Source organism: Homarus americanus, unplaced genomic scaffold (genome assembly GCF_018991925.1).
Source record: "Homarus americanus isolate GMGI-L3 unplaced genomic scaffold, GMGI_Hamer_2.0 scaffold52512, whole genome shotgun sequence".
In the NCBI taxonomy this organism is placed as follows: domain Eukaryota; kingdom Metazoa; phylum Arthropoda; class Malacostraca; order Decapoda; family Nephropidae; genus Homarus; species Homarus americanus.
In genome coordinates, this window is record NW_024735442.1 from 13,334,665 (window position 1) to 13,361,827 (window position 27,163).

A 27,163-nucleotide genomic window follows, 5' to 3' on the forward strand; every position below is an offset into this window, starting at 1 on the left:
AGAGGGAGAGAGAGAGAGAGAGAGAGAGAGAGAGAGAGAGAGAGAGAGAGAGAGAGAGAGAGAGAGAGAGAGAGAGAGAGAGAGAGAGAGAGAGAGAGAGAGAGAGAGAGAGAGAGAGAGAGAGAGAGAGAGAGAGAGAGAGAGAGAGAGAGAGAGAGAGAGAGAGAGAGAGAGAGAGAGAGAGAGAGAGAGAGAGAGAGAGAGAGAGAGAGAGAGAGAGAGAGAGAGAGACTTTTTCTAAGTGGTAGTATTAAATACAGTATATATCAGTAACATACAAAATGCAGTAGAGTACATTTATTTTTTTCAGCTAGTACAGTGTTACTTATGAAGTACTGTATGTGTGCCTGTCAGTGGTATATATGTGGTATGGTCTGCCAGAGAAGTGATGGTGATCACTGGTAGTGACAACTACAGTACGTGGTGGTTGTCACGGGCGTCTGGTGGGGGGGGGGGAAGGAGAGGAGGCCTGCTGCCGTAGCCGGTACTTCCTCCAGGGCCAAACACTAGCCAAGCCTTGAATCACAATTGGACATACGGTGCAGGCTGCTACGGGGGTTGAGTGCACTCTTCAATATGTAGTAGGCTAAGATTCATGGGGGTTGCAACACATAGAGTGGAGTCACAGTAGTAGGGACACCATTAGCATAAAACAGCCACAGCAACGGTGGCCCGCTCTCAAGTGTGGAGCCCAACCCACGCACGCACGTAGAGGGAAGCAGTCCAACCCAGACAGATGAAAGCATCCTCTTAAAATTAATAATTCTACCCTAAGCTCAAGTGCTCCATATGTAAACCACTATGTAAGTGGGTATGTTTCACCATTGCACTACAACTAAGGCATGCTCCATGTCCCATAAAACACACACAATATTCACCAGAATGTTTTTAATTGATCAGTCTCAACTTGTTCATTCATCTTGGTTACCATTTGCAGTCTTGTGAAACTTTTCCCCTACTGATTAATTAACATAGGCTTGGAGTAAAGCAGAATGCTCTAAAATTCAAGCTACAGAAATGAGTTACCTGAGGGCTGCATCTGGGCTTAATAAAATGGAAGGGGCGAAAAATAGTGAAGTATATGGGATGCTTGGACTGGGTGAGAGGGCAGAAGGTGTGAATTATGGAGCGCTGGAATGGGTGAAAATGATTATCCGAGTTCATTACAGACATATGAAAGGGATGCCAAAGGAGAGAACGGGAAAAGGATGTGTAAAGGTACAGCAACTTTGGGCAGAGGGAGACCACTTACATCATGGAAGGTGAGTGTGGAACAATACATTAAGGAGAGAATGGGGAGAAAAATAGAGGGCAAAAAATATATATAGTGGGCAGGAAGCCTGGAGGCTCTTCTGTCATGACCTTCCCCTCAATGGGGAGCTCCCTAGGAGAGTGAAGCATCACAGATAAGATAAAAATAATTATTTATTAAAATGTAGCAAGTAGTAAATATATGAGCCATTTTTTTTTACTGTGCCAGTCCATCTGCTGTTGTGTAGTGGGAAATATTGAGCTGTGGCTCTAGCGGCTGCTACACGGGTGGCGTCTGTGCCGTTCCACACACCTCATGTATCACCTCTCTATGCAGGCACAGTCAACTAAAGCTACCACCACCAGAGGGACAAGCCCAGGTATGATGCCATAATAAAGAAGAGGGGAGTAGATGTTACTTACTTTTATGTTGCTGTTCTTTGATATTTAAGGTACCTACATACACCCTTTTATAAACGGAGGAACAAGCAATTTATATGACAAACCTGTATATTTGGGCTGTTTGTTACAAAGTTAGCCAAAATAACCCATCAAAGCATGAGCTGGTTCTCATCCATTACTCTATTTCCATTTTACTTTAAATAAAACTAGACAGTACTGTATACGTAAATCGAAGCAAAGATTTTTTTGTACAGTATTTCAATCCCAGAATCAAGTTTTAAGAGCCTCTATCAAAATTTTTAAATTAAAGTTAAAATGCAATATTCAAAGAGCGCACACCTTTATAAATACAGAGTAACTGTAAAACAAATATGAGAGAAGTCGGTCTTATTCTTGGATATACTCTACAGTAGATACCACAGAGTTTACCTACCCTACAGTTTTTTACAATGGTATTTGTCATATGCTAATGAGCGACTGAATCAAGAGCAGAGACCACTTCAAGCTGGAGCCAATCAAACACAATTAACAACAGATGGAGCTCAATCTAATGACTACTACTTAACATTTAATGATCACCAAAGTTCATGAAATGAGCTTTAGTAATGTGTCTGTGTGCTTGCAGGAACAAGGGAAAGTGTGGGATTGTTTTTGGACCCCCCCCCATGGTGTGTAGCAGTAATTGTAGCAGGGCAAGATTGTAATAATAAATAGAGGAGGATAATAAATAAACTCTCCTCGTCGATGCAAGGAACATTATGGCAAGAAAGAGAGAACAATGACCATCAATTGAAGTGCCATAAACCCCCATGCAGAGGAAAGTGCATCCAACCACAATAACCAAGTACCTTCTAGTGCTCACCTTTAACATGGCATCACCAACACCAACTAAAATAAGTAATCAAAACCACTTTATTAATATTCTTCATTTGAACAGCTTAAGCCGCACAATACATTCGTCAAGTGCAAGAACCTCTTTGTAGTACCCATGTGAAATAATCTCTTCATGGCAGATCATCATTATTTATGTGCAACAATCTCTGTGGGGCAGATCATTACTTATGTGCAGCAATCTGTCAGTGGCAGATCATTACCTACATGCAACAATGGTAGATCATTACATATATCCCTTAGTGGCAGATAATTACATGTACACAAGAGACACTGATGTAGATCATTACCCATGTACAGAACATCAATAATCTCTCAGTGACATATCATTACTGAGGTGCAACAATCTTGTAGAGCATTTTATTATTAAGGTTAAAGAATCTCTCAGTGGCAGATAATTATCTGTGTGCAACAATCTCTATGTTGCAGAAAATTGCTGGACCTATGTGCAACAACTGTTGTGGAACAAATAATTATCTTTGTGTAACAATCTCTTAGTGAGATGATTACTTGTGCAACATTCTCTTAATGTGCAAGAATCTCTCAGTGACAGACCAATACTGATATGCAACAATCTCTAGTTGACAAACAATGACTTATGATAAAAATATCTCTTCATGGCAGATCATTACCTATGTGCAATAATCTCTGACAGATCAGAAGCTATGGGCAACAATCTGACAAATCATTACACATGTGCAATAATCTCAGGTCACATCATTACATATGTGCAATAATCTCTCACACATCAATCAGAATCTATGGGCAACAATCAGACAAACTCCGAGTGTTAGGATATTACCTATGGGTAGTAATCTCCAAGTAATCTATCAGTAGTAGACTATCATATACGTACAAACATCTTTTAACAGGAGATTGTCACCTACCTGTACCCATCTGTCAGTGGTCAAAACTCATAAATAAGCACCAACGTGTTAGTGATAGATTGTCCTGTATGTACAACAATGTGTTAATCATACAATGACAATCTCTTACAGGAAGAATACTATCTACAATTTATAATTTGTGAACAGATTAAAATTTGTGTGCATTTAGTCAATTATTAAAGATATGATAAGCAACACTGCACTTCTTCCCTTATATAATAATTCATGGCAGAAATGTACTGGTATGTGTGACAAGTGACAGAAGAAATCTTGTTCAGTTTCACCCCTGAAGACTGCTACTATTAAGCTCTCAGGAGACAAAATACACACACTAAAAAATGTTGAATTGTCAAGCTGAATTTAATAAGCAAATAATAATGATAAAAAAAAAAAATCATATACAGTGGTCCCTCAGTTAACAAGCACAATTCGTTCCAGAAGGTTGCTCGTTAACAGAAAAATTCGTTAACCGAAACCATTGTTTCAATGGGTTTTTGGGTAATTGGTTCCAGCTCACCGAAAATTGCCTAAAGTCAACAAAAAAGGTAGTAAAGTACACTTACTCTGAGGTGTGTGTGTAGAAGGCTCCTGGATGATGATGATGATGATGATGATGATGCTGATGTGAATTTGAAGTGGGAGGTGGAGTAGAAGGGAGAAGAGAAGGAAGTGGAGGTGGAGGAGAAGCATTTTACTGCTTCTTGGAAGGTGAGTCACCTTCCATGAAAATGTCAGGAACCTCTGGACTGACAGATTCTCCAGCAGGAACATCCTCTCTCCTTCTTGAAGTGGAAGGCTGAGGGCTAGCTATCTTGTTCCTGCTGCCTTTTAGTGAAGAAACTGTCAATTTTTGTCTGTGGGGCATCTCTCCTCCTCATCGTTAACTGATGTTTGAAGAAGGATACCACTGTGTCCTCAACATTACACAAAGCTAGTTCTGATTTTTCCACATCTGGGTGCCTTGAAGCCAGTTTCCTGAACTTCTCCCAGTGGTCAACATCATCTTTCAAATCTGAAGAAGACATATGGTCATCACTTTTCTTTACCTCCTCACCACTGTCAGCCTCTAACATCTCATCCAGTTGCTGCAAGTCTTCAGGAGTAAGTTCCTGCTCATGAGACATCACAAGCTCTTCTACATCATTCTCCTCCACTTCAAAGCCCATTGACTGACCAATGGACACAATCTCCTGGTCCAACTCTACTTCTTCCTGAAATCCCTCAAAATCATGGACTACTGATGGCCACAGTGCTTTCCATGCAGAATTGAGGGATCTAGTGGAGACTTCTTGCCATGAGGACACAATCAATTTTATAGCCTCCAGGATGTTAAATTGTGTGTTCCAGAACTGTGCCAGTGTTAGTTCAGGATCAGTGGAAGTTGCCTGATGACACCTCCTGAACATTTTCTTCATGTACAGCTTCTTAAAAGTTGCTGATCACATTCTGGTCCATTGGCTGTATGATTGATGTAGTGTTGGGAGGTAAAAACAACACTTTGACAAAGTCAAATTGAGACTCCAAAGTGCTGGTAGGTTGAGGGTCATGACCAGGGGCATTATCCATAAGGAGAAGAGCCTTTAAAGGGAGTTTATTGGTGGTTAGGTAGCTCTTCACAGAAGGGCAAAACACCTCAACAGCCCATTCATTAAAGAGCTGTCTTGTTACCCATGCCTTACGGTTGGACTTCCAATAAACTCCAAACCGTCCTCTAACCACTTTTTGTTGCTTGAACACCCTGGGGTTCTCAGAGTGGTAGACAAGCATAGGCTTCAGTCGGAAATTCCCTGAAGCATTGGCACCAAGCAATAGAATGAGACGGTCTTTCATGGGTTTATGCCCAGGTAGAGGCTTCATCTCTGGTGATGAATGTCCTTTTGGGCATTTTTTTCCAGAACAGCCCAGTTTCGTCCACATTGAACATTTGCTGTGGAAGAGAATTTTTTTCATCCATCAGTTCTTTAAACTCCACTAAAAATTTTGCTGCTCCTTCCTTATCAGCACTAGCAGCCTCACCATGCCTAACTACACTAAAAATGTCACTTCTTTTCTTAAATTTTTCGAACCAGCCCTTGCTGGCCCTAGACTCTTCAAATTCTGTGCCTGAAGAACCAGGTTGATCTGTCTTTAAATGTTCGTAAATCTCCCTGGCTCTTTCACAAATATATTAGGTCGGAACTGAATCACCTTTCATTTGTTTTTCCCTAATCCAAATGAGAAGTTACCTCTCTGTTTCTGCTATTAGGGATCTACCTTTAAACACTCTGGTAGATTTGTCTCTCACTTTCACTTCCTTGAATTTGTCTTTCTGTGCAAGAATTGTCGACACAGTTGATGTCGACATGCCATATTCTTTGCTAAGCACATTTGTTCTAATGCCTTTTTCATGTTTCTTAATAATTTCCTGTTTCACGTGGATTGAAATCGCTTTTCTTGATTTCTTGGGACCCATGCTGGATTCAAAAACAATTTCAACACGTGATATTTTAAGTTTAATTGCTATAAATAAAGAATATTTTCTTTAAATCAACACTGCACTGCACTATATATCATCAATATGTAAAATAAATTTCAAAATGACCAATAATTTCACTGTAAAAAAGGAAAAAATCGTTTATGTTGAAGAGAGTCTGAAGCAAGATGTTACCTCCACTGAAAAGACACAGAGACTGATGCCTGCTTGGTGTGTTGACAGGTTGTTTGGCACGCTAAAAACTAGTTTCCCTGTATTCAATTATGTTAAATAATTGTTAAAATGACTAAAAATTTTAATATAAGACTTTTTAAATTATCGAATAGTACAAACTTCTTGATATTTACTAAAATAGTAAGGAATTTAAGCCCTAGAACCAATTACTGTATTGGCGGACTAATACGACAGCTAGTTTGCAAGCGAAAACATGTTGAGGGGTGCCCGTAAGAAATTCGTTAATCGAGGGATTGCTCGTCAACCGAAGTGAAGAAAGAATCTTATAGAAGGTAATTCGTTAACCGAGGGATTACTGTATGTAATAATATGTATGTATGTATATATATATATATATATATATATATATATATATATATATATATATATATATATATATATATATATATATATATATATATATATATATATATATATATATATATATATATATATATATGCCTTATTTTAGTCAATAAATAAATTTTTCTCACTGTTGCTTCTTAAGTCCTTCTGCCTGGTATGAACTCAAACTGCATTTTATAATATCCACTCTCTCCCTATCAACTTTTCGACCTGTTTCCAAAACTATCAGTAGCCTTTCCACTTCATTTTGTTAATAATTTTCTTCATTGTCTTACAATCCTTGGGCATGATCCCTTTGCTGGCTCTAATGCTTTTAGACTGCCCCTTTATCACTCTGTCCACTTCATTATTCCACCAATATCTTACTATCTTACTGCATGGTTGGCTGGGCCCTTCATCTAGCCACAGAGCTTGTTGGCCACACTTAAAAGAACATCTTTTAATGTGGCCCAGCAACTTACTATGCTGCCCCTCCATTGACTTTTTTCAATCTTCTGAACTCAGCATAAAACACTTCACCTCTAGCATTTTCTCAACCCTCTTTTCGGCACTCAAGATCCCTACACCACCAAACTGAGAATCACTCCCTTTCCATAACATTTGTGCCTGTCAATCCTACCAGTAATCAACCTTGCTGATCTTTCTTTCAATCTAGTTTGGTGTACACAATACGAATCCACCTTTTTACAGCCTCAACAAACTCAACTGATCTTCCCTGCCCAGTACCAGAATTCAGACTTCTAACTCTGAACTCCACTACGTCTCCACTTTGCAATGGTTGGCATTGAGACAGTGGTAGGGGAGTTATGTGTAACAGTTTTAATTAGGATCTTCAGTTGTATTGTCATATTTAGGTACTGTTTGCACATGGGTATCAACCTGTACCAGATATCCCTCTGCTGCTGACTAACACAAACCTAAAGACTGGCGCACTAGTGAACCTGATGTCATCTCAAAAGCAATTCAATGGCCTTAGGATAACCCATCACCAACTTTCCATGTGCAACATGGCACTAATGCTGATTGTAGTACTGTACAGTATCATACATTTGATGACACAGCAGCCTCTCGGGGTGCTACCCGAGTTTGGGTTCCTGTACTATCAAGAGTAACTACTGCCCTGTAGAACACACATTGTGTACAGGCAGTGCACTAACCCAGGAAATGCAACAGGACCTGGAGAAAGACAGCTCTGGTGTCCAAGCTGTCATTAGGCATAATTGAGCTAAGGTTTATGGCTGGATGCCCTTCCTATTGTCAACCCACTGTTACAGAATGAGAACTGGGCATTATACTCATGTGTACGACTTCCAAGTTGCCTCTTAGCTGGTGAAACAGGGTTTTAACTCCGAGGTAAAAAAAAACAAATTATGAGACATACAGAGTTATGTCCTGCCGTACTGCCAACACTGTCAACGTTTGCGGTCAAGCACCGGCTCATTCACCGTGGAGGTTAATAATAGAACTGGTCAGAAGTGAAGCAGGAGATAATTACAGTGATTTGAGGGTTGAAGATAAGGGCCACCAACTTTAAAATCTTCACTGAGTAACCCACCATCATCCCCTCCAGCCAAATGTCACGACTATAATGAAGCGAAACAATTTTTTTTTATCTCGCTTCCTTTTTCTCAATATATATTGTATGAAATTTTATTATTCTACGAGGAAATTATTTGTTTTTCTTTTACACTGTGGTGTGCACAGACATTATTTGTGAATTCACTCCTGAAAGGGTTAATGGCTCAACCAAGCCAGAGAAAGTTGATCTGATCAGTCCAATGCTGTGGTGGGTTTGCTTGTTGTCTTAATAGGCCAAATACTTTACTGCAGTAAGTGCCATTTTGAGTCAAAGGGAGCTCTGGGTACCAACAATGTCTTCTCAAGTCTACAAAGCCAGTAATATATTCAGTTCAATAGCTCTCAGGTCTTACTGGATATAATCAAAACTTAATGAGCTAAAAACAGAAAAAGTCCTATCCAAAGCCATAATCAAATAATTCTGAAGTCTGTAAAATATTTACCAGTTTGGGCTCAAGAGATATCAGGAAATCAGTTAGAAATACTGTGCAACTGGCCTCTGTGTAGAGAGGTGCATATTATGTATGGCAGTGTCAGACTAACCTCTTGGCTCTGGGTGGTGGTCACACTCATAACTAACAATGATAGTAACAATTAAAAGTGAGCCAATGGCATGACAATTCATCATTTTTCTACAAATAATTAACATTGCTTCACACCTTAAAGTACAGTATATCAATGCCACAGTGAGAACCACTAAGACAATAAGCATTAAATATTAACTAGGTAAATGACACAGTGAAAGACACAAGTGGGTACCATTTACAGAGAAGGGCATCTAAAAGAGCCAGTCATAGGTAGTACAGCAAGGAAAGAGAAGGTCAGATGGAAGATAAAGAAACAGAGACAAGATTGAAATGGAAAGCTGCAGTGATTAGTAGAGGCCAGATACTGTTGCCACACTCCATAATAGTAGTAAAACATTCAAGCTGCTTTAATGAGCAGTACACTTGGAAAATAAAAAAAGAGTGAAAACAGTGCCTGAACCAAGTGAGGCCTCATGCTACCCATGCTGTAACAACTTGTATCAGACATCAATGACTAACACTAAATAAGCAGCTGGACTTGTACTTCTCAATAATTTACCACAAACTAATCACCTCTGTATGACTATTTAGTGAGCCTCAAAGATAAACTATTGGTACAAGAGCTTTTAAAAAATTATTCAAAGTTGTTTAGCACTGAAGTATTATAGTAAAAATAGCAGGTACTTTTTTATTATAATTACAAGTGTTTGATGCACACACACATACATAAAGAGGGATTTGATGTAGAAGCACGGACTGAAGAACTAGTAAGGAGTGGCCAATATTTAATGATGTGGTGATGTTCACCATATTACTTCAAAAAGATAACATTTTGGGAAAGATTTAAGAGCCCAAAATATTAATTTTAGCATTTCCATTATGAATTTTCCCCAGCTGGAATATTATAACTATCATATTGTTAAGTACACAAGATTGTTTAAGACCTATACCTGTATAAAACTTTAGCAATATATTTTATATTTTTATTTCCCTTAATAGGCCTTTACAAATGATAACTTGGAGAAAAGAGATTGGACAGGTGAAAAAAGGATAAAAGTGTGTCAGGTACACAAAAGCAGGATGCTGTGCTGCACGTCACATATTTATGAAGTTACCTTATCACCATTAAAGAGACTGCAGCACAGTGCTGGGAAAACTAGTGACGTAGCACAAAAAATTTTTCAGCATATGAAAAAAAAAGAACATCAAAACCATACACCCATGACCAACACCAAGAGAATGAGCTTGAACCCAATAATGTTGGCTCACCCAAGGCAGTTGGCACCATTCCATTTCTAGCGACTATAACTAAATGGTATAAAAGAAAAAAGAAAAACTAAATAAATACGAAATCACAAATCTCAATCACAGAAATTAAATTATAGTACAGTATGGTCAATGGACTATTATTTATGCATACTGTCCAATGCTATAGTGTCTAGGAGCACTACAATGGTATTTTATGTAGGGACAATGTACAACAGCATACAGTATTTCCTATGTACATTGTACAATAGTATAAAGATTAAGAACACTGTACAATGGTATAATGTCAAGGAACACTGTACAATGGTAGTTTCTAGGAATATTATACATTAGAGTATTATCTAGGAACATTATACAAAAGTATACTATGAAGGAACACTGAACAATACTATGTAAAAAAAAAAAAAAAAAACTAAATAAATACTACTAACTCACAAATCTCAATCATAGAAATCAAAACATGGTACAGTATGTACAGTTGACCACAGGTGTAGCATTCCACCCCTCGGTGACCTTTCCGAACTGGTGGCATTGTTGGATTCATAGTCGAATCTTCTTTACAGATATTACGTCTATCATATCACTTAGCACAAATCTCAAGTACAAATATTACCCCAAAAATATATTACTGTAATGGCTACATGTTTGGAAAGGCCACCGAGGGGTGAAACACCATACCTGTGGTCAACTGTATAATGGAGTATTATCTATGCATACTGTCCAATACTATTGTGTCTAGGAGCACTGTACAATGGTATAGTGTCAAGGAACACTATACAATAGTATAGTGTCAAGGAACACTGTACAGTACAACGGTAATGTCTAGGAATACCATACTATAAAACAATGTATTATCTAGGAACATTTTACAATAGTACAGCATCTAGGAACACCATACTGTACAGGTTTATGATCAGTATTTGATTACCAAAACTTCAGTGACATTTTGAGATTACTCTATTTAAAATAAGTTAAAATTATTGTAATGAGAACTTCACTCTCTCTCTTTTACAGGTACTTTAGCGGGCAATGTTCGGTGGATTTGGCATCCTGTGTACCACCAGCAAGGCCGTGGGCTCGTAACACACGTCTTGCCCGTGGTGTCCACTGTTTCTCCGTGGATGTCGGTCACACGAGAATAACTCGTTATAGTACCTCCTTCTTTCCTCACACAGCCAAACTGTGGAATGCTCTGCCTTCTTCTTTGTTTCCATACTTATACAATCTGTCTCACTTTAAAAAGCTGGTTTTCCGGCATCATCGTGGTGTAGATTAACACAATACTGTATAACCTTTTTGTTCTCTATTTTCAATTTTCAATTTCTTTCTGTTCTTTTTTTTTCACCACCCAGGCCCCGTTGTAGGTCGTTTGACCTGTGCCCGGGTGGGCTAATTCCCGTAAAAAAAAAAAAATTGTACAAACCCCAGACTTTCCTGCTGTACCTGAGTACAGGGATCCTTCGCTATACGAATGTTTGAGATAAAAAAATTTGCCTACTTGTATATAAATTTCCTAAATTCACACTTAATTTTCATGTTATACGAATTTGGGTTTAAGCAAAAACTCAAATCGAATGCCCCGAGAGTCAGTTGGGGTGGCCATTTTGGCAGAGAGGCACAGAGACATATTCTCACTCACTGATCATAACAACCCCACCCCTTCCCTCCCACATGTTCCACAAGCCTGCATCTTTCCATCAGTTGTGTGTGAAGTGATCTCTCTTTATCCGTGTGTATTTATGCCATCCTTTTAATGGCATCCAAGCATTCTGCTAAATCTTCAGCTACCCATACTACACCGAAGAAAATACGACTCTTGAGACAGCAGTGATGAGGTAGACAGCCCTCCTCATCTCGCTGAGTAAGGCCCTTACTCAATCCACCCCTCCTCACCCCTTGTGAAGAACCCTGACTGCCTTTCCATAAGGTAATGTACCAAAGTTATACAGTATTTTATTGTCTTGAATGTGTTAGGTAGCAAATTACAATAGTTGTGTACTATTCATCATTATTTAGGTAGATTTTTTTTTCATGGGGTTTTCATATCACTGGGGGAACTGAACCCTATTTTTCCCATCTGACAGCTAGCCGTCAACTGCCACGAACCATCAGCTAGCAGCCGCTTTTACCACTCTTATGGTAATAAAGCATTAAGCATGTAACAACTGTAAGAATACATGGAGGAAGTGAGTAAGCCGTCGTAATGACTGATGTATGGAGAGGCACGCCAAGTTCTCACTGCCACGCCCTAACTTTGCCACAGACACATTATTAAATAATGTCTAATTTCACCGCTAGATAAATCTTTTTTTGTTTCTTGATACAAGGTGTACTTGGCAGCTGTTTTTGGACACGTTATGCGCAATTTTGGAGCCAATTTATGCGATAAATACAGCCATATATAAACAACTCTTGCTACAAGAATCTCTACACCCCTACAGTAGAAGGTTCTGATTGAATGTGAGATTTAACTTTTTTCCTACATACTATGCATTCTATGTGCAAAAACTGATATACAGTACAGTATTTAAGGGAACCTTCAATATTTAACTAAACATGGTACAGTACAGTATATAGACATTTTTAGATAGTGATAGTATGCATAGATTAAATTATCATAACTGATTCCTCTACTTCACCATGCATAATTGTAATTTTGGCTAAATTAATTGTATTTCATTATTATTATTTGCTTATTGATTCTTTTGTGTTGTCATGGTGATTATTATGCATTACATTGCTTATTTAGACATTTATTAAAGGTAAACCCCTCAAAGGATTGGATAATAGTGACCATAATTGATATACTGCAATCAAATTTTGCTATTCGAGAGGGTTACTGGAACCTAGAACTTGTGAGTAACAAGGGATAATTATACATTATCAGGAATTATTGTACAATGTTACAATATCTTGGAGCTCTGTAGAGGTACAATGGCATAATGACTAGGAACACTGTACAATGATATAGTAGCTAAGAACACTGTACAATGGTATAGTGGCTAGGAACACTGTACAATGGTAGTGGCTGGGAACACTGTACAATGGTATAGTGGCTAGGAATACTGTACAATGATACAGTTGCTAGGAACACTGTACAATTACATAGTGGCTAGGAACACTGTACAATGGCATAATATATAGGAACATTGTACACTAGCTATACTACCTAGTAACAGTGTACTGCACACCCACCAAAAAAGTTCTGTTAGTCGTCTCTCCCATCCATGAACCCGAGAATCCGAGACATCACACAGTGTGCCATCTATGGGCCCAACAATGTGTGATGCCTCAGATTCAAGGTTCATGGATGGGACGGAGGAATGACAGGACTTTTTTTGGTGGGGGTACATGTAAATCTTGTCTCTTAACAACCATCAGGTTTTACTGTTAAAGAAACATGACCTGTGAGCCCAACATTTTCACAGTTACCATGTCAGGTCAGTAGTGTTGCTGATAAATAACTTCTCTATACATACACACACAAAAGCTGGTTAAGTACACAGGAGGAGGCTCTTGTGAGCCATCAGTAGACACTGCAACACATTCCATGGTCTTTGAAGGTTAAAACAAAGAAACTATCTTAAAGGTCTTTCACATCATTCACAAGGCGGTAAAGCTCTCTTTTAAGTTGGGTGTCTTGTCTACCTGCTTTCAGCAATATTTTTTTTTTTACAGTGATACACCAAAATGAAGCAAATTACAACTAAATCTACATAGAGACAGTTAAAACATGTGAGTGTGTCTAAACCATGTTCTAGTTAAACAATAATATCAGTCCCATTATCAGACTGCAGTTACACCATGCTGGAATTAATAACTAATTAAGCAACATTACTGAACAAAGAGGTCCATACAATACTAAAGATATAAGGAACCAGAGAGAGGTACCAAGGAAACAACTGAAGACAAGAAAAATTATACACCATAGTTGGTTAGATTAATCATAATCTTTTAACATGATGGGAGGCGAAGCAGGGGTCAGACATCTGTAATATGCAAATCATAAATTGACTGTGTTTTATGAATGGTCATGCAGACACTACACTCATAAGTCCTCTGTGTGTGTGTGTACAATCTTTGTTATAAGTCCTGTGTATGTAGAACAGATAAATATCTTTGTTATAAGTCCTGTGTGTGTAGAACAGATAAATATCTTTGTTATAAGTCACAGTGGTGGGCACGGTTCCGCTAACCGCTAACTAGCAAAGCTAACTTTCTCGTTACAGATTAGTATTTTCACTAACTTTGGAAGCCATTAGTGGACCCGCTAACATTAAGTCCGCTAACAAAATTTATATATGTTTGTTCCTGTCTGTTGTAAGCGTGTGACGCAGCGACGCGTGTCTCCAACAGCCAGTCAGGCACGCTTGGCTGACTGCGTGTTAGTACGTGTAAACGTGAATGGAAATTTTTTATTATTAAAGTTTAATACTTTTTTTTACAGTAAATAAAGACTGTCAGTGTATGTTGAAAGAATCATAGAATGTAATTGTAAACTAATGTATAATTTAATTTCTCATTTATTTGTTAATTTAATTAGGATTTTTTTTGTCAATATATTTGGTTATGCTAAGTACTGCATAAGTTCATAACCAGGATGTCATCCAAGGTGTGCGCCAAACTAAATATTCTAAAAACTTACTTTTCATTAAAGTTTAGAGTTTTCTGTTTATTTACATGACTAAGACCAACAATAAGTTATATAAAAATGTACTGGTATAATGACTAAGACCAACAATAAGTTATATAAAAATGCACTGGTATAATGTGTATGTGGTTGGTATTGTATATTTACATGAATAATGAATAAGGCCGATAGGTTGTATGAGAATGCAAATTAATTATTTGTGAAATTGTGTACAGTGTACACCTTGAATAAGTTGATCATCATCTGATCTTGGCATGATGCTACTTGCTACCTATGCTATACAGTACTATAGTTTTTGGATTCGTTTAATACTTTCTGTCTTTTCGTACAGTAAATAAAGATTATCAAGTGTATGTTGAAACTTGAATGTAAACTAATGTTTAATTTCATTTGTTCATTTAATTATTTGTGTACACCTTGATCATTATCTGATCTTGGCGTGCTATACCTTTTTGGAAAGCTCTATGTCTAAGCTACAAGACAACATGTGAAAATTTCAGCTCTCTTGGGGCTAATTGTGACTTTTTGGCATGAAAGAGTCATGCTATCTGTTTTTCTTTGAATAAATTTTTTGGGCAATCTGTTTATTTTTTTGTTTGAAACCAACTACATTTTATGTAAAATTGGTCACTCATTGACATGAAGAAGTAAAAAAAAAATTAAAAATTAAAAAATATTTGATGATACAAAGTTAAGCATTATATTCTCATCACAAACAACTTGTACTTTACCCAACAAAAACCAAGTAAACACATTAAGTAAGTAATATACAACAAAAAAGAGGACATATCTATGTTTCAGCTTGGTGAAATCAGAAATTGGATATCGAGTAAGTAATAATAAGGCTGACACATTGAAAAAACTTGAATATTGAAATATTTTCCAAAATCTTTTATTGTACTTTGTTTTTAGTTTTAGCCATTGCTTTTATTTTTTCTCCATTCTTTGTTATTCCAATGGTTATTATAAGTGTCTACATAAGTTAATGTGGTTTTAGAATTTTGTTAGCATGTACGGTTAAGCTGTGAGCGATTTTGGAATAAAAAATCCATTCCCACCAGTTTACACTAATAAATATTTTACAAACAATTTTACAGGCAAATATTACTGTACAATGGTAGGCAGGAGTGTGTGAGAGGGACAATTGGGGAAAATTTCTGGTATGACTGCTGGGAGATTACTAGAAGGGGTTGCCATATATATAATTAGTGTTGGTTTACGACAAGAGAATAATTCAAGGGGTGACTCATCAAATTTTTACGCGTCAGTCATATTTACTTGATTCTTGGTGATTTTTTCTTTTCAGTGACATGAGAATGGCATCAGCGCCAATTGGACAAGATTAAAAATTGACAAAGATATCGAGTCATGGTGCACAAGTGTTAAACAAAAAGTACTGTATTTCACCAATTAAGCATTCAAGAAGGCCATTCATAGCTACTGAGCATAAATGTATAATGTTGTCTGGGATGTGAATACAGTTAAGTCTTACCTATTTCACAGTGATGTTAAATATGTCCAAAGTTATGATGTTGACCTGTTTATGTCAAATAAATACTGTTTGTCCAAAGTTAGGCCCAGTCATGATGGCTGTCAGCATGGTAAGAGTACACCTGTATATATGGATGAAATTTACTCCTGCAACAATACAAATTATACAATCAACTACCCATTAGTTCTAGGTCACTAAGCTATCAACAGCACTAGTATTGATTTTTCCCCCCAATTTACAAGATTTTGTGGTGACACTTAGGTACAGTCTCCTGTGTGTAAACAGGAGGATCTGGTGTTGAGTGGGATGGTCTCAGGTCAAAGGGCTCCCTCCTGCATTTCATAAAGACATGGATAAGGAAGAAACGAACAAAAGGTTGTTGAAGAAAAGCAGCTATGCAGTAAAAATGGGCTTAGAGCACATGAGCAGCAAGTACTTACCGTTAGGAACTGTTGCTGCTGGTTTTTTGGTCTGAACACGGGCAGTGGCATTGTTCACCTAGTCACGTACAGTGAACAACAATATTGTTTCAGTAAAAAGACCATTCAATATAATCAATTACATCAGTTCATTGTTTATGGGATATTGATGAATTATCATGTATTTTTCATATATAACTAATGACATGAAGTGAGTTATCATATATTGTCCAAGGCAACATAAAGGCAAATAATCTTAATCAATGGATGACATTAAGTGTCAGTGTGGTGGTAAGTTACCTCAATCTTGCGGCCTTCCATCACAGTACTGTTCAGAGATTCTCTGGCACGATCCGCATCAGCTGCTGAAGCAAAAGTCACAAAACCAAAGCCCTGCAAAACCACTTCATGTTAAAAATACCGCACAATATTGTCAACAAAACTTCATCAATTCATTGAAAATTTTCATTTTAAATTAGAAAGACTGTTGGACAGTACTTACTAATCTATTTCCCCATAAAAAAAAACTTTGATATTCAAATATAAATACTGTACACATTGATAAAAGGGTGCAAGTAAGAAATCACCTAACTCTGCTCACCATAAATATTAAGAACTATAAATTAAGAGCACCTTACTGGTGTATTCATTTAAACTCCCACAATGTTCAAATGTTTAAATAAAAATAATTAAAGGTAATCAGATGAAAAACAACAAAACATAGGCAATGATGAATGACGGACTGAGTAAAGGCTCGTCAGCTAACCGAGGCTCCAAAATTAGATTTTCAAGTCTTTCAGATTATCGAAGTTGGGATTATTGGGGTTTTATGGGAAGAAATTATGCTGTAATGTTGCCAACAAAACTCTAGTTAATGTTCAGTGACAGACAGTGAGGTTACTGGACAGCATCATGATGATGCACCCCTCAAACTACTTCCAGTAATGAAGAACATAAAACATACCCAAAGATTCAACTTACCTTTGATCCTCGTTCATTGAAGATTATTTCCACATCAAGGATTGTTCCAAATTTCTGAAGAAGTACCATTTTGTTAGTTTTTAAGAACTAGAGTATAGGAATAAATCTTTTGTCCATATAATCTTTAGTGTATTCTAATACAGTTCCTACATTTTATGGCCTAGGCCTTTAAGAGTGACCTGTGATATCCCACCACACTAAAAGTTTCATGATAGAGCCTATTAACAGGAGGTATTACAGTATTCATGTGAATGAAGTATGGCAATTGTTGCACAGCAGCTTTCAAGCTATTACACTGGGAGCCCTTTCAGGTACAGACATCCCCTCAATTTACAAAAAGGTTGTTTCTGAAAAAAAGAAAAGAAAAAAAAAGCCACTTTTGCAATTTTTCCCCTTAGTATTAATGAAAATATGATAAAACAAAGCAGTTTTTTTTTACCAATATCCTTACTTATTTCACTAACTTCATTATTCTCTAACATTCTCATTGTTATTAAAACTACAAAATATTAAAATGAGCATCATGCCAATACCTCAGTATATTGACTGATTTATTTAACACAAACTCCTCCTGTACTGACTGTTTAGCAGAAGATAACCAAATATGAAAAGTTAACAAAAAACCTTGTGGACAACCACCACTACAACACCCAGGGTTGGTTTATCCATTAGACCACAGTATCCAGGGCCTATAAAACTTCTTGGGCCTACCAAAAAGTTTGAGGCCAAATAAGATATTAGCTGACACAAAAAGGAGAAAAGAAAACTGGTAAATCAAACTTAACAATTTGCATTAATTGAATTACTTCACAAACCCTTTTCATTATAATAAATCAACCAGTGTTTTTCGTGTTGGGGTAGAACTAACTCATCTAACTGGCATATACTGTAATAGGGCTAAACAAAAATAACTACCTTCTAAAAATATTAAGTTAAATATTTAGATGGTTAGTTTATGACCACAGTTTTTTACAACTATGTAAGAAGCCAGGTAGCTGTATGTGTGTTAGGCATACCACATCCTTACCGAACCATTTACAGAAAAGTGCAACGTAGTTGGTGTTCACAATACAGTCAACCCTCGCTTTACGCGGTCCCACTTTCCGCGTTTCCACGTTTACGCGGTACCCTGCCGAAACCGGAATGCTCACTTTCCACGGTGTGTGTACCCTTTTACGCGGAGAGCGGCGCGAGCAGGGTGCGCACAAGGTCGCCCAGTCATCAAAACATTACCGAGTTCTTCACCCGCCACCCACCACAGCCGGCCCAAGTCAGTGATAGTGATAATGATAGTAAGGATATGGAGTTATATGGACTTTGAGGGGTTTGACAAAGAGGCCCTGCAAGCCTCTGTGGTGGATAGTGATACAGGTGAGGGCCAATAATCTGCCCTCTGCCTCGGAACCAACCCCCCATCCCCATGTGCCCAGCCATTTTCTACTAATTAAGTGTTAAAAAACCTAATATTATTGATATTTCTCTTAATTATTAATTGTGTGTGCATACCATCATAAAATTAAGAAGTTATTTTTACTACAACGTAGGTATTGTGTCTAAAAACGTGGAGTTTGGGGGTCGGCCCGGTCTCTATTTCAATTAATCCCATATGTTATGTTGTTCACTTTACGCGTTTCTCACTTTACGCGGGCCGCCGTGGGTTGAATTAACCGCGTAAAGTGAGGGTTCACTGTACCATCAATGGTTTTAATTACCAACTGTGTCATCTTATCTTGGTCTTTGCAAATAATAAATTTTTTTTAAGAAGTTGTCTATATGTCTAGCATTAATATTCCATTAAACCCATTATAATGTGAAAACATTATTAACATTTGTGAAAATGGGAAATGTAAAGCAAAAACAATTATTCTTAGAAAATTACATAGAAAGTGCCCTATCTGCCTCAATAACAGGACAAAAGTATTGCAGAAGTATAAATGAAGTATTAAGTCCTCATAACAGTCGAGTGACTTGCCTATATAATTAGAAATAAATGTAAAACAATGGTTCTTTTCAGTTAAATAACTAATGATCCACCATGGGTTTTATTTACATTATGTGATTTGACTCCTACCAAAAGATGGCAACACCTAATGAAATTTGATATTCTTTTCAAGGTCAGATAATGTTCAGCTATCTTGACAGTACAATTATACTCGGCCGTGTAGATTAGCAGAGCCTGGTAGCCCAGACATGCCCAAACTAGGGGCCAGACAAGTGATTTTTCATTGTCGGTGTGCCTGGGACTTGCCCTGCTGACAAGTTAATATTTTGAGAAGAAAATAACGAGACAGGAATTTGTCAGGTGCTGTGTGACCCCACCTCACCAGTAAGGCGATGGGAGGGGGGGGGAGCTGTGTATATGTGTGTGCGTTTGAACTGATGCTATATCGTAACATCACAACTGATCCCTCCTATTTCTATTGGTCTGTTCTCACAATGACCTGACCTGAAAATCTGTATAAAAACTCACACTGACTTATGTATAAACAGAGTTATGGTACAAACTGAAGTGAAAACATTAACATGAATAAGAAGCAAGGAAAATTGACCAGGTTCTTCAAACACCACTGGATGGAGAAGGGTGAAGGTAAAAGGCATTTAGATGGACAAAAGTGATTTGTGAGTTCACAGACGCAATAAATTGGAATGTTTTAAAATGTTTATTTAACTTTTCCCATGAAAAAACAGGCAAGCAAATTTCCCCCAAAATTTGTCAGGGCAAGTGAAAAATAAATTTCAGAGCAAGTAAATTTCAAAAGTCACTTGCCCTGGGACAAGTACGAGTTCCCCACAATGTGCTTAGCCCGAATTATACATTACGAATTTTGCTGCAAAAGGGTTAATTATACAGTATTATAGTATAAATACTGTAACAAAGACAAAATATCAGTCATAATTTCAATAGTTAAAGATTTATACCATCAAAGTATGTACCACAGACAAAGTATTATAGATGAAATATAGTTCACAGCATAGAAGTACCAGTCTTATATTATTATAGTGTAAATATTCCTCTATACAGCAGCTCTATCATGGGGCCTAGAAACACTTTAATCTGGCCCTTGAGCACACTACTTGGACAGCTATAGCTCACCTTCTGTCCTCCAGACAGATGCGATAAAAAATGAATTTATATAGAGAAAATTTAAATATTCAAGGAAATAATAATAAAAGCGTCCAACGGAATCCTGGGAGAGTCCTTTTAATACTCAGTTTTGTTTATCATCTCTTTACTTATTTGTATTCATATATTACATAAAGTTGATAATTTTTACCAACCGGAAATTAACAAAAGACAAGAGAAAAAAACTTACACCAAACATGTTCCTCAGGTCAGGATCTCTAAATCTAAAGGGAATATTTGAGACATGGAGGCGCTTTGGTGGCTCCTTGGAGGGTGTAGGTGTATCAGGTTGTCCACTGGCTGTGGCATCACTTTTTTCTGCATCATTCTGTGGGAAAATTGAAGGCATATTATAAAAACTACATGGTGACAAATAATTTCCATCTAATTAATTTGTACAGTACTGTACTCAATAGTAAAAATTTTAAAAATTAATATATCTAAAACTACAAAAATTTACAAATTTAATGACCAAACCGAACTACAGTGGTCCCTCAGTTAACGAGCGCCTCGGTTAACAAGATTTCGGTTAACGAGTTACCTTCCATAAGATTCTTAACTTCGGTTAACGAGCAATCCCTCGATTAACGAGTTTCTTACGAGCCGACCTCAACATGTTTTCGCTTGCATTTGGTGGTCCACCAGCTGTAGTATTAGTCCGCCAAAACAGTAATCGGTTCCAGGGCTTATATTCCTTACCATATTAGTAAATATCAAGAAGTTTATACTATTCAATAATTTTAAACTTTAATATTAAATTTTTTAGTCATTTTAACAATTATTGAACATAATTGAAGGTAAGGAAACTAGTTATATGCGCGCCATCCAGCCTGGCAACACACGAAACAGGCGCCAGTCTCTGTCTTTTCAGTGAAGGTAACACCTTGCTTGAGACTCTCTTCACCTAAATGCTTTTTTCTGTGTTTGCAAGCAAATTATTGGTCATTTTGAAATATATTTTACATGTTGACAATATATAATGCAGTGCAGTGTTGATTTAAAGAAAATAATCTTGAATTACACCAAGAAAACTAAAATTTTATGGGTGAAATGGCACCATGGGGTGACTTCTCTTTCACCCTAATGCCTTCTCTTCTCCCTTCTCCTCCACCTCCATTCTAATTCCCATCATCATCATCATCATCATCCAGGAGCCTTCTACATACACACCTCAAAGTAAGTGTACTTTTCTACCTTTTTTGTTGAATTTGGGCAATTTTCGGTGAGCTGGAACCAATTACCCAAAAACCCACTGAAACAATGGTTTCGGTTAACGAGCAACCTTCTAGAACGGATTATGCTCGTTAACCGAGGGACCACTGTAGTGTTTACAGGAATATTACTATTAGTGTCCATCTCTGATACAATACAGTACAGTACAGTACAGTACCTGGCTTATTGTTACTACAAATATTTAGTCACTTAAAATAATGCAAGTAACAAAAAAAAAAAAATAGGCAAGTTATAACAGAAAAAAGGCATTAACTGTCTAACTAGAAAACATTATGGTACAAGATTAATGCACTTTAATATTACATCACTGCTATTGAACAACACAGTAGGTAATGCATGATTTATTGAACTTATTGTTAACTTGTGTTAATACAAGTACAGTACTATTCAGGGAGTTGTCAGTTTACTTCAGCTTTTTTAATAACTGTACCATGTTGGCAGTTACTTTACATCTGTGATAATATTCTTATTTCTTATGTTTTTTTATTTTTACTTGTTTTCAGCATTTAGTATTAGTTTGGTATGTGAAATAGTAACACAAGACTCACCACTTTAGCGCCCCCCCATCATTCCAGGTGAGCTATGTTCTGGTTAATTTTCAACTCGTAATTTTGGGTAGATACACACTTTTTTTTTTTTTAAATGTACAATGAAAGACAAAAGTCGTGTCGCGGTTTTGTCCGAAGATTAAATATAACTTGTGAAACATAATGAGAGCCCCCTACCACAAGGCAGAGCACACCAAAGGTTTAGCCCTTCGGCATATGTTTTAACCAAATTTCACGACACGACTTTTGTCTTTCGTTGTACACTCAATCTTACATACAATAAAAAAAAAAATCTATGTGGGTTAAGAAGGGGGGAGGGGAAGAGTGAGGGATCTCAGCTGTCCAGAGCTGTCTCTCCCGTGTACTATAGTGAAACTACACAGTACCCTCATTAATTCAGATCGTTTTAATATGGTTTTGGGCTTAATATGTATTTTTTTTTTTAAATAATTTGAATCTAAATAAATCTGAAATAACCAAGCAGCTCTGAAAAGTCAATTATTATTATAGGAATATATTATGAAATAGATTAAGATGAATGAATTATAGGAATATAATATGAATTATATTAAGATACTGTACTGTACAAAAGTACGTTTGGGTGCGTAGCCCGGGAGCGAATGTTAAGGAGGGGGAGGGAAGAGAGGGCACCTCAGCTCCCGTGCTTGGCAGCCAGTGATCCCTTTATAACAACTGTATGTAACTTCATCATTAATTCTCATATAATTTAGGTACATTTAGTGCCAAATTAATAAAACATTATAAAAAAATAATTCCTTTTCCCCCAAAAATCCCACACTCAATCCCAGATGAGCTATTGTGCTGTGATATATTCCTGGTCTCTTGTTTACAGCGGTAACAGCTGATTGTTCTTGCTTTCCCTAACAATGTTGCCGCCAGCACTCGCCAACTTTCAAGCACTGTTGTTGTCACTGCTCAAGAGGGTTGGTGCTTACCACAGGATCTATCTTCAGCACTCAGTAAATAACATCACTGTAGCATATAATACATCTCCAATGCTCTGATTTATTCACTGATCAGATGTCTAAGTGCAAAAATAGCCACATCAATCCATTATGTATCGTTTTAAAATAGGAATTAGAAATTACAATTTTATAAGACAATGGTTTAGTAGTGCTATTAATGTGCGTGTTGTTTAAGTGCCTTGTCACGTCACCTCATCTCTCGCCTCGTCACCTCACCTCTCGCCTTGCAGTGTTACATTTATTTATTACTGTAATATTGACTTTATTTTTACTGTATGTACATTTTAAAAAATATTTATGGTTATGCAGTAATTATAAATAGATTGTCTTATGTGGCAGCCAAGACAAGGCGCAAAAACTGAACAGAAAACAAAGAATAATTGAACACAAAAATTTAGAAATTGTCGAATAATGTCAAAATATTCCAAACTTGGTTCATTCGGATTTTTCCGGCAATTCGAATGACTCGCAGCCCCCTTTTCGTCGAATTAACATACAGGCAGTCTCCGGGATATGAACGCGTTCCATTGCTGGGGACGTTCTTAAGTCAAAAATGTACACAAGTCAAAACACATGCTATGTGCTTACTATACTTACAGAACAATGTTAAAATCCACGATATCATAGTCTAAGTCCTTATAAAAATAAAAAATCACTTAATTTAAGAGAAAAGAAGAAAAAGAATGACAAAATACAGTAAATGAAATGTTAATACTGTACTGTACAATATTATTTGTTTTTACTTATTTATTGGTATTATTTTTATTTATTCCTAACATTTCCTGGTACAGTACTGTATATACTATTTTAATAAAACTATGGCTACAGGAGGAAAATAAACACGAAGGTTTTTCCCTAAATATTCCCTGATGAAATGGGGGGGCATCTTATATGCCAGTGTTTTAATGTGCCATAAAATACAGTAAAATCAAATATATACAATGCAGATGATATTGCTCTTATCATGGACAGTGAAGAGGCATTACAAAAACTGCTTACCAGATTAGTGTAAAAAGGTGAAGAATATGTATTAAGAGTTAACGCTGTAAAGATAAAAGTAATGGTCGTTTCCAAATTGGATATAAATCCTAAAATAAAAATTATGGTACTTAAACAAGTGGAAAACTGTGTACAGTATTTGGAAAGTAAGATTAGCCGTGATGGTAGATGTGCAAATGAAATCAAAACAAGAATAGGTCAAGCAAAAAGTGCATTTAATAAACTAAAAGACTGAATGAAAAGTGAAAAAAAAGGGTGCTGAAAGGTTATATTTGGCAAGGACTGAAGAGTCAGAACTATGGACACATTCACCAGACTCAAGAAACATGTTAGAGGCCTTTGAAATGTGGTGTTATTGGCAAGTGTTAAAAATAAGTTACGCTGGAAAAAAAAAAGTACCTGTACAGTACTAAGATTAGCAAAAACATCAAGAAAAATACTTGAAATGTAAATAAAAATGAAAATGAGATACTGGTCATATAATTAGGGATGTGGGGATAACAGAAATATTAATGACAAAGTTGAGAGTAGGAAAGCAGAACGGAGATGGATGAATGAAATTAAAAACTGGGTCCCCGGTGAGATACAAAATCTTGGAGGACTGGTAAAAACAGCCTGAGAAAGTTTATGAGGACGGTACTCTGATTGATTGATTGGAACTCTGCCCCACCATGCAAAGATAGGAAGATAGGAAAGGGTATGTAATAAGAGGACATACACAATATATTTTACACACACAACCTACCTACTTTACCTATGTTAAGTGAGCCAAAATTGGCTTCACCAGTTTAATATATTACTTAATACTATTCTACATCACCCACTATTATATTAGTGCTGTGACAATACTGTATAATATACTGTATTCTACATCACCCACTATTAAAATTGGGATAATCTTGACTTTAATTTTTTTTTCTTCTAAACATTAGTAAAGATTCCAAAGATTAATTTACCTTGCTGTAAAGACAACCACTCTGTACAGTATTGACGGATAAAAACACAAAAATCTTTTAAGAAAGAAAGAATGCACCTACAGTATATTAACAGAATAAATAAATGAGTAAATATTTATGTACTTCTCCATTGCACTCGACCTTTACTGTTGCCATCATCTTTGAATGTGTGGGTTGAACTTCGCAAACTGGCTCATTCTCCATACCATTGGAGATCCACGACCTGGCAGCCGGTACTGGATTATTAACTTCGGGAGACAGTTTTTGCTGTTCACTCACGACACCTTGATGTACCTATAAAAATGAGAAAACTTTGCTAAACAAGAAAGTCATTATAGTTATCACCTTGCTACAAGTATGGACTCTCATATCCGGGACCCTTGGGACCAAAACTGAAAAAATTTGCAAGGTTTTCTTGTTTCCTGGGTCCTAGCTTAGTTCAGTTTTCTTCCTGGAGCATATTTCTGTTTCTCTGGACCAACTTGTAAACTACAGTAAATCAATTTTGCTTCCACACACTACCACAAACTCAAATGAAGGTTATGAGAATAAATAAGACAAATACATGAAATACAAATACAGGTACAAAACATTTGCTACCACATACACCAATCTTTTCCAAAAAGCAGCCGAGAAGAATGCTAGTGTAACTGAAAAGGAACCATCATGCTATCAAAATCCTGTGGGAGGATCACCAACCAACAACAGTGATATCTTCGTTACCCGGAAAAATTTTCTCGTAAGTTCCAGAAATTGGCCATTCCATATCTCTCAAACCCTGAAAAAAATCCCTCATCCCCGGAATTTTCCGAATAACGGAAAAATTTTCTCAGAATTTCCAGAAAATGCGCCTGAATTTCATCTCTCAAACCCGGAAAAGAACTCCCCCCATCCCCGAAATTTTCCGGATATCGGGAAAATTTTCTCTGAATTTTCCGGAAAACATGCCCCTCGGAAAATTGTACAAGACGACCTTTGAAGCTTAAAAACACCCCCCCCCCAAAACTAGGGGTAATTTTATATGCCAAGCATAAAATGTGAACCTTAAATCCTACAGCTTAGGTCAGTCCCATGGGTGCCAGAGATCATCGGTTGATGATGATGTGGATTTTGAAGGATTTTAATAAATTATGATTGAAGTAATAACCATTTTAGTTAGCATTGCCAATAAAATGTAAGCATTTAGCTTTTTTCCATTGGGTTTGAATATTTTAAAGGTAATAAATACACTATTCAATAAGCATGTACTCTTTCTTTCACACAAATGCTAATGACACATGAAGTATTGCACCGTAATCAAACAAACTAAAATATACAGAGCACCGAAGATTGGTGTAAATGTGTAAACAGATGTTGCGAATGCAGTCTTACCAATATAGCCTATATACATAAATTTTTAAAATTTGTGAAAATGTACTGATGCTTAAATTTCAAATACATTACTGTACATTTATAAGGAAATAAATCAAACCTCCAGTGTCACGTAAATGGCAAATTTTACCATATTCAATCCAGAAATCAGTTCCCATAAAAGAACCGACGCCACAATGACATCTCAAGTGTTTACGGTCACTACAGCTATGCTGCAGCAGTGAGTCATGTGAACTAGCCTTGTTTCAAACAGGCAAGGCTAAAATATCTTGCACTTTGCACTGACAGTACGGTAAATTACAAGTATTTTATTTTATTAACATTAGCTTTCGAGTTTAGGCTGCATTGCTTACCGGTACCGATGGTCAGTGGAAGTTGGGACAGCAGGATAAGACTACTGATTAGTACCTGATTAGTGGTCATCTTATTCGACAGTATAGGCTAAAACTTATATTTTAAATTGAAAATTTGGGGTCGTCTTATAGGCCCAGTCGCTTTATGTCAGTATATATGGTACCTCCAATTTTTGCCTTAATTTCACCATTATTA

At 36.8% G+C, this 27,163-nt stretch overlaps 1 protein-coding gene across 3 annotated transcripts in view; it reads right to left on the reverse strand.

The window, feature by feature from the left end:
• The window catches only part of LOC121871030 (RNA binding protein fox-1 homolog 1-like), a 76,976-nt gene that overhangs the window by 31,373 nt on the left and 18,440 nt on the right, over nt 1-27,163 (reverse strand). The window contains exons 3-8 of one of the 3 annotated variants that reach the window (XM_042373091.1): nt 25,385-25,537; nt 20,712-20,849; nt 17,398-17,451; nt 16,717-16,809; nt 16,438-16,495; nt 9,858-9,896 (exon numbers count right to left, since the gene is read on the reverse strand). In XM_042373091.1, coding sequence (XP_042229025.1) covers nt 9,858-9,896; nt 16,438-16,495; nt 16,717-16,809; nt 17,398-17,451; nt 20,712-20,849; nt 25,385-25,447 — 445 coding nt within the window. In that variant the 5' untranslated portion in view covers nt 25,448-25,537. Of the gene's footprint in view, nt 1-9,857; nt 9,897-16,437; nt 16,496-16,716; nt 16,810-17,397; nt 17,452-20,711; nt 20,850-25,366; nt 25,538-27,163 lie in introns of all 3 variants that reach the window. The other 2 variants (XM_042373089.1, XM_042373092.1) reach the window with 2 other exon arrangements.